Raw genomic sequence first — 8,939 nt, 5'->3', positions numbered from 1 at the left:
CCAGTCTGGCCGCTAGCAGGTTCCCACATCGCCCCATCCAGTCCTCTCCTTCTTCACTTCCTCAGTGTGAGGCTAGCAAAAGTCTGGGACTCCACCCTACCACCCACTTGTGTCCCTGTCTCTCTTCCATTCTCTGCCCCATGCTCAGGATCGGGATCTCCGGGTGCTCCCAGGCTGCCTGGAGAAGGCATCAGGATACACGCATCCCTTCAGGGAAAGGCCAGCCTTACCTACACAGCCCAGGGCCACTGGCCGGGCGAGCCAACCCCCACCCCACCTGCAGCCTCGGGCATCTCCTGCCCCCACCTCCCAGGCTGGCACCTATGGAATTTGGGGACCCAGAAATGACCCCGAAGAAATCATCTAGTCCATCCCCCACCTGCCTCCTGGCCACCCTGAATCTGCAGTGGTGTCTTGGTGGCCAGGGAAAGGTAGCCCTCCTCAGCTCTCAGAAAGACGACTGTGGGGCTCCAGAGCCCCCCAAACTGACAGGCAGGATTGGAGTTCCAGCGGGCACGTCTGATCAGAAAACCAGCTGAGAGCCCCCTTTGGGGAGGACAGAGCTCCGGGTAGGACTTAGGGTGTGTGTGGAGGGCTCTCTACCCCTAGAGTCGGGGCCCTGAGGCTCCGCAGTCAGGGAAAATGGCAAATCCTCCGCAACCCCCTTTCCAGGTGAATCAGAAATATGGCACACCAGAATCAGCCCGCCACGGGGCCATCTCTGAAGGTCCCCATCTCTGCAGCCTCCACCCCGTCCACTGTCCAGGGCAGGTTGGGGTTTTCTCTTCGCCTTGTTCATCCTTCCCCATCTCTGCCTCTCCCTCCCCTCTTCTTCCCCTTCTTTCTCCGTGGGCTCCCTCTGCTAGTCTCCCCTCCCTCTCCTCTCTCTCTCTCTTTCTCTCTCAGGCCCTCGCTTGTGCTCTCTCTCTTTTTTCACTTCTCTGTCTCTCCCTTTTCTCCCCTTCCCTCCCCTCCTCTCTTTCATCTCCCCCCCACCCCCCCTCCAGTCGAACACCGGGCTAGGAACGCGGCAGAAGCTGTGACAAGCCCAGGCGGCTCTCCCGACCCTTGATGCCCCCGGGCCAGTTTTCCAAGCTCCCCGCGCCCATCACAGCCTTGTGCGGAGAGGGCTCTCGGGATGGGCAGGGGCAGTGGGTTCAAGCTATGGGCACGGGTGGCCCAGATCCAAGGCTTGGAATGTCTGGCCCTGGCGTGGACTTCCTCCAGCCATGCCCCCATCTGGCAGAGGGCCTGCCACTCCCAGCCTTGCAGCACTGGGGGTCAGCTCATTTGCTGCCCCTTCTGCCACAGCTCTGGGAGTCACTGTCCTCAATCCCTCTTACTGCCCTTGCTTTCTTTGCCCCAGGCCCAGGGATGATGCTCCAGCACCCATCCCTCGCCTGGGGTGCCTCTGGGGGCCTTGAGTGGCCTGGGAGCAGGGTTGCGGGGCAGGTGCCCAGGTGACAGAGGTCAAGGCCCCCCAAATCTGGCTTCAGTCTCAGCACCACTTAAGGCAGACCTAATTCCTTGACTCTGGAGAGGGAGAAGAGAGAAAGAACCCACGGAGGCCTTGGAAGGACTTTTTTCCTATGGCGAGGGGTGGGGTATTGGGATACATTTGGTGTCCACACAGGAAAGGGGGACGTTATCACCAAACCCCAGGTTGGAGCCCAGGGCCTCAGGCAGGAGAGTTGGGCAGGGAAGGGGGTCTCAATGGCAAGGAGGTCCTCCGAGGACCCCAGCTGCTCCCTATTGGGGCTACTGCGTTTCACACGCCCCAAACTGTTCATCCACAAGATCCAAATGGGACCGCGGGTCGTCCTTCTGACCTGAGCCTGAGGCCGGGCCTGAACCCCTCTAGGAGGAGAAAGTGACCCGGCTCCCCGCGCAGGAAATGCAACTGGCCGCTGGTGTCAGTTGCAGGAAATGCAAAGGCAGCAGGAGGTCCCGATACCGATCTGATCCCTGACAAAAGACTCAAATGACACTCGGCTCTGTCCCCCGGCGCCGCCCGCAGCCAGACCTTCGAGCCTCCGCGGACCCTTCTGCGCGCCTCTCGGATGCCCGGGAAGCGACCTCCCGCTGCTAGGTCGCGTGGCCGGCCCGCTCGCGGGCTCGGGAGGCTGGGAGGGGTTGCATTTTCCAACCCCCTCCGAGACCCTCGGATCCTGTCCTGCCCGAGCGAAGCTTCTGGAAACATCCCTGTGCTTTCTACTCTCGATTCCTCATAGGCCCAAGTCCCAAGAGGTCACGGTCTCCCGAGAGAAAAGGAGCCACCCATCAATACCCACGCCAACCTGGCACCACGTGAACGCCCCAGTCACAGCCCCGGCTCCCTAAACCTGGCTGGCGGGGGGCCCCGGCGGTCCCGCGCCAGCAGAGGGTCCAACGTGCCGTGTCCCCCCAAGTTCCCACTGTGTCCGGGGTGCGGGGTTTGCCCAAGTTTGCTGGGCGATGCCCTTCCCGGAGCCCGACTCGTGGGCCGGGCGGGAGGGGCGCGTGATTGACAGGCTGAACTACAGACTCATCTCTTACCTTAGGCCGCGGGCGCTGATTGGCTGCTCGCTGACATCCTCAAACCCGGCTGCTCCGCGCTGGGCTCGGGAGGGGGGCAGCTGCGGGTGGAGGTGCGCTTCTGACAAGCCCGAAAGTCATTTCCAATCTCAAGTGGACTTTGTTCCAACTATTGGGGGCGTCGCTCCCCCTCTTCATGGTCGCGGGCAAACTTCCTCCTCGGCGCCGCTTCTAATGGAGCCCCACCTGCTCGGGCTGCTCCTCGGCCTCCTGCTCTGTGGCACCAGGGTCCTCGCCGGCTACCCAATTTGGTGGTAAGACTCGCCTCTTATCTGCCCGCGGCCAGATTTCTCCGCGGAGCCCCAGGGAGGTGGGGGGCGCTAGCTGGGGGTGGGCTGCAGCAGGGCTGGGGCTCCTTTCTTCTTACCTCCCTCCAGCACCCCGATTCGCCCACCTCCCTGGATTTTCTGCTGGTGTCGCCTTCAGAATCCAACTCCTGGTTTCTCTGATAATCACCATTTTCCCTGCTACTCGCTGCAGAGGCTGGAGGACTTTCCCCGTCTCAGAATGTCTCTTATTCTTAGATCCTAACCCTCCACCCGTCCCAGTCTGGGGGCCCCAAAGACCCTCCATTTGCTTGCAGTTGGCTTTCTGGAAATCCAGCGATGTCCCTGGGGCCCAGCCACTCCTCTTCTCCATTTTGGGGTCTTCATGGGCAAAATCATCCTGTTCCTTCATTGCCACCCTCACCTCCTCCGGCGCCTCCATCAGGAGATTTCCCCACAATAACCCCCCTGTGCCTTCAGATTTTAGACCCCAGTCGCTTCAGGGATCCCCCAGGGCAGGGGGGTGGGGGGTGGATTTCATCAGATTCTCCCCACTCTGCTCTAGATTAATCTGGAGCCTCAGAAGTGAATATGGTATTTGCTGATCCGAGATGCCATTGAATTCAGATTTAATTCATTTCTTGCTTGTCCATCCTGGCAAAAGCGGGGCTTCTTGAAAATGTAGTTGTTTGGGAGGGGGTGGGTTTGTTCTTTGACCAAAAACCCAATTCTCCATGTCAAATTCGTTCCTTTTAGAAAAACCCGAGGACCGAGGAGAAAGGGAGAGAGGGAGAGGAGGATCCCGGTCCCCGAGAAATGTGGATACAAAAGACATTTTTAGTAAATAAGGCTGGGAAACCAGGCGCGGTGTTTTGGCGGGGGCCGGGTGGGGGGTTGTGCGTGTATGGGGGAACTGGCCGTGGAGTAAACAGCCCTTTGGGAGCCCCAGTTCCAGGGAGTCCCCTTGTTTTCCAAGCGGCCTCATCGACACCCAGCAGGTCCCAGAGGCCGGAGGGGAAAGACACACTGAAACCAGTTCTCTAAATTACACCCCGCCTCTCCTCAGTCTCCAGCCCCCTGCATTCCGGAAAACTTTAATTAAAGAATCTTCCCCTCCTGGATGTAGGAGAGGTTCGGCCAGGGGGTGGGGTGGGGGGGTGGAAGGTGAGGAGGAAGAATTTGGGATCTGTGAGTTAGCAGAGGGACTGTGGCCCTGGAATGAAAGTCAGAGAGGAGTGCCACCTGCGTGTCTCCCTTTCCCTTAACCACCCTTTGCCCAGCTTGGGATAGGGGGAGCAGAGCAAGGAGATTTGGGGCCACACCCCGAGTCTGCCTGCAGCTGTTTGGGGGTGGCAGCATTTGTGTCTGGGTGTTTGGGGGGGTCAGGATGGGAATAAGAGCAGTGTATGGCCAAGGGTCTCCATTTAGAGGGTACTGAGAGTTGCTCCCAGGACAGACATCCAAGGGGAGGTCTTTCTTCTGCCCAGCCCTTCCTTCCCCGTGGCGATGGGCTGGCCTGAGGCCTCCTGTACATAAAGAAGTCCCCAGGGTGGCCGGGGCAGCCAGGGATGCCAGGTTGGGGACTTTCCCAGTTGCGAGGAAGGCTGCTGCAGAAACCAATCCTGCCCCACTGGCCCTTCCCGACCCTCTTCCCATCCCCTGCCCAAGGCCATGCCGTTCTCTTCTTTCACAGGGACCTTGGGGGTGGGCGGGGAGGGTGGGAAGAGAGGGCTTGGGGCCCCATAGGCTGCAGGAACCAAGGGGGGAAGACCAGCTTCCCCTATCCTATGAACTGGACAAGAGCACTTCCGGGGTCAATGCTGGTGGCTGGGGGGTCTGCTGTGTAATGGTGTATTGGGGAGCATCCCGATAGGGACCACCCAATAGGAAGATGTTGGAAAAACCTGGAAAGCCGGGACATTGGCCCTAACATAACGCTGGACACATGGCTTGTTTGGGGTTGGCGGGGACAGGGATGCTGCTTTGTCTGAGCTGTGTGTGTGTGTGTGTGTGTGTGTGTGTGTGTGTGTCTGTAGGCCTATGACCCTAAGGAGTGTCATCTGTACACTAGTGTGCCTCTGTGTGAAGGAGTGCCTGTACCTGCAACTGGATGACTGTGGACGTGAACTTGTGTGAGATGTGCCTGAGGGTTCCATGGCCCGTGACAGGGTGTACCGTGTATGGGCACACGAGTGTCAGCAAGTGGTTGAATCTATGTGAGCGTGTGTGTATGTGTGTGAGACAGAGAAAGTCTACAAGTACCTATGCCCATGTAAAGGTCAGCACCTGTGTCTGCTTATGACACCACATGACTATGTTCATGACCAGGCATGTGAGCGGTGTGTGTGCGCGTCTGCATGCGTGCACGTGTCTTCATGATTGTATAAGGGGAAAGCTCCACAGATGTCTTTGTGCGTGGATATCAGTGCTCATGGCCATGAGCTGATTGTATGAGTGTGGTGAGGGCTATGTCTGAGTTTGCCTGTGACCCTGTCCTCAAGTGCTAGTGACCATGGCTGGGCCCACGGCTATGGATAGGTTTGCAGACATATGACCTGTAAGTGTGAATGACATCCCAAACTTGGGTGCTTGGTGGGCGTCCATGGTCCTGGAGGCACAGTCCAGCAGACACAGACAAGGGTCTAATGAGGAAGCTGCAAGGGCCACAGTGACCTGGGATCCGGGGCTGGGCAGCATGGGGAAGGGGGACGGCGCAGAGCCTTCTTTGGCACAAGCTCATCCTGTCTGTCTGAGGACTACGGTCACCAGCCCTCCCCTCTTACACCGTTTGTCTTTGGGCTTGGAGCTAGGGTGGTGGGTGTCATGTTCTCAGGGCCGGGGCAGGGGGCCAGGGCTGGGACAGTGACAGTAGAGTAGAGGGGCCTCAGATTCCTATTCCTGCTCTGCCCCCAGGGCAGCCAGATACCAGTTCTTTAGCCCATCACGGCCTGCCCTCTTTGGCCCTCCCAGCTCACACATTCCCTAGGAGAGACTTTAGGGGGAAATAGTTCAGCTGGGATTTCTGCCCCTATCACCCCTCAAGGAGGGCACCCCCATCCCAAGCGTTCTGTGCTGCTCAGGCCCCAGCCCTGAGAGAAGGTAGACCAGAAGCCTGAGCTACAAGGGGCCTCAGACAGAGGCTCATGGAAGGAAGAGACACGTTCCAGGGCCTCGCAGCCAGGTAGTGGCGGAGCTGGGACAGGAAGCAGTGGCAGCAGCACTGATTTCTATAATTCCTCTTGTCAGTCCCAGTTAGCGCCTGGTAGAGGAACTTGTCTTTCTTCTCCTTCCTGGGGGAAAAATGAACGATCTTATTAGGGCCCAGCCTAGTGCCTGCTGCATTCCGGAGGCAGAGGCCCTGATGGAAGGGGCCTGTGCTGGGGGTCGGGAGCCCACCTCTGTGGGACACATCCCTCTGGGTCTCTGTTTCCTTACTCAGGAATCACCAGCCTGCCCCTGCTTCACAGCTTGGGTGAAAGGGCTCCGCAGAAGTCAAGGGCAGTGAGCTGGGCAATAACAGCTGAGTTCTCTCTCCACCATCCTGGGAGCCATTTCCCCACTCGAGCACTTGCCCTAAGCCCTGCCTCAGTTTCCCCATCTGTCCGATGTCCCGCTGCCTCCCCCACCCACTCCCACCTCCACCCGCCTTTCAGAGGCTTGTGAACATGTTCAGTCAAACCCCGTGGGGGTCAGTGGGCTGGGCCCAGGGAGGCACCTGGAGACTGCGGGGGAGGAAGGCCCCAGGCCAGGTGTTAACACTTGTAACAGGCAGGAATTACAGCTGGCTGGGGCTGGGGCTGGCAGGAGCTGAGCTGGCTGGAGGCTGTTGATCCCACAGACAGACAGACAGACAGATGGGCAGATACCAGATCGGATGGCCAGGCTTTAACCGGGTGGTCTCTCCCTTCCAGGGCAGGCCTTACCCTGGGGGGATGTGGTGGGGAAATTAATCCAGGTCTCTTGGAAGTGAGTTAACAGCCCTCCTGCCCGCCCCACCCCCCATTGTGGGCGGGGCTTGCTGTCCAAAGGGAGCAAAATCGGTTACTGATCTGTTTGTCTTCTGATGGGACCACGTTTTCCCTAAAAAACAAAAACAAAAACAAACCAAACAAACAAAGCAACAACGACAAAACGCAGGTCAAATGTTACTCTAATACCAGGAGCCTGGAGCTGAGTTATGTTCTTGGAAGAACCTGCTTTAATATGTGGGGGGGAAGGTATGGGGGGTGGGAAGGGGTAGCAGTCGGGGAAAATTCTCCCAGAATCTCAGAGCATTTTATCAACAGCTCTGTGGCCATGAGGTGAGGGATGGGTAGTATCTGGGCCTTGAGCATCTCCCTCACCCCAGGTATCCTGAGGGCCTCTGGTCTGGGGAGGGCCTGGGACAGCTGCCTGGTGGAAAGAACTTTTGCGGGGAGGTCAAAAGAGGCAGGAGCTGGACTGCAGTGCCAAGTCCTTTAGTGGGCACGCTCCCCTCCCTTCCTGCAGCTTTCCCAGTGGCAAACCCGGCCAGGCCCTGCCAGCACCCACACCCTGTGGCATCTGGGTGCTTGCTCAATCACTGGTGCAGGTGGAGAAACTGAGGCAGACAGAGAGGGCCCTAGGTAGAAATCCCCAAAGAATAGACTCAGCCACGCAGGTATCTCCCATCCTTCCCACTACAGAACTTAATGCTAACAAACCTGAATGGTACTCAGGCAGATGTAGGATGGAGAAGGTGTTATGGACACCAAGTGGGCGAAGGGAGCTATGAGCTTGGGGTTTTCTCTAGACTTTGAATAGCTCTCTCCTGGGTCTGGGCAGGAGACAAGGAGCTTGGGGTTGGGGCAGGAGAGGTGACTCTTCTCAGAGGATGTAGCTATCGGACCCTTCCAGGGAGCGTGGGAAAAACCAAGACCTTTCTGGCTTCAGAATGTGGTCAGCCCAGGGGTTGAGGAGGACCTGGTCTTCTAGCCTTTTCTGCCCACCCTGCCATGAGCCACAGAATCCTTCTAAAGCCACCAAGGAGGGAAAGGACATTCTCTACTCCCTATCCCTAGTTGGGGGAGGAGGTTAGCCTAACCCCTTCCTCAAATGTTAGTGCCATCCTGATGCTACATCTACACATTCATGTTACTTGGGTGCCAGGAAGTGGGTAGAGCTTGAATGGAGGGACCTGTGTCTGGGTGTGGAGTTTACCAGTGACTGGCTGTGTGACCCAGGAAGAGTCCCTTTCCTCTTCTGTGCTTTAAGCCCTGTCCTCCCTCTGGGCTTCATTTTTCTTGAGCAGCCTGAGGGACGCCTTCTGCCTCTTGAAGTCTACAGGGCTATGACAGGGAGCTGATTCACGGCTGTGAAGCAGGGAGCTCCAGGTGGCCCCAGTGCCACTACCCCCAGGAGCCTATCTCCCCCGGCCCTCCCTCGCCATTCAGACAGTCAGAGCCTGCCTTAAGCAGCCCAGCCCTTTCATTCTGCAGCCCCATCTGACCTACAACCCAAAGCTGGCTGCCCCACTACTGCCAAGCCTGCCTGCTTGCACCCCCAAACCTCATTTTCCCCAAACACTCACGTTCCTCTGGAGCCAGGCTGCCTACATTCACGTTCACACGCTGGGTAACCTAGGGCAAGTTCACCTCTCCGAGCCTCAGTTTCCCCATCTGTAAAATGAGAACAGTGACTGTTTCTACCTCACAGGGTTGTTGTGAAGATTAAATGAGTGAGTACACGTAAAGCTCCCTAAATAATGCCTGGCATACCGGAAGTACTATATACATATTATTTTCACCCCCTGTGCGCAAGCTATTTTGACTCCTTTAAGTCCTGGATCTAAACTTGCCTCTTCCAAGAAGTCCTCCCAGGTTGGCCCCACATGGCTCTGTTTTCTCCTTATCCTCAGAGCCAGCTTGCCCTGTTATACTTGGTACTGGTGACCGTGAGCCTGTGGCTTTATACTTAACCTGAGGAAGTTAGGCTGGGCTAACCTAAGCTCAGCTGTTTGCCTGCCCAGGAAAGGGGTGGGTAGAGAGGGCACTGTAGTCTCCCCTAACCCTCCTCCCATCCTACAGTTTAGTTTGCTGGACTCTTGCAGCCACTGCCATTTCCAGCTGAGCCACCTTGGGC

General features: G+C 57.6%; 1 protein-coding gene across 1 annotated transcript in view; it reads left to right on the top strand.

Annotated features, from left to right (window-relative positions):
• Positions 1-2,454: 2,454 nt before the first annotated feature.
• The window catches only part of WNT3 (Wnt family member 3), a 46,310-nt gene continuing 39,825 nt past the window's right edge, over positions 2,455-8,939 (top strand). Inside the window, exon 1 of the mRNA XM_024761137.1 lies at positions 2,455-2,828. Within this exon, the coding sequence (XP_024616905.1) occupies positions 2,455-2,828 (374 nt within the window). The remainder of the gene's footprint in view (positions 2,829-8,939) is intronic.

Source organism: Neophocaena asiaeorientalis, unplaced genomic scaffold (genome assembly GCF_003031525.2).
Source record: "Neophocaena asiaeorientalis asiaeorientalis breed wild unplaced genomic scaffold, Neophocaena_asiaeorientalis_V1.1 scaffold30, whole genome shotgun sequence".
Classification (NCBI taxonomy): Eukaryota; Metazoa; Chordata; class Mammalia; order Artiodactyla; family Phocoenidae; genus Neophocaena; species Neophocaena asiaeorientalis.
The sequence above is the reverse complement of the archived record's forward strand: the minus strand, read 5'-3'. Positions and strand labels throughout refer to the sequence as shown.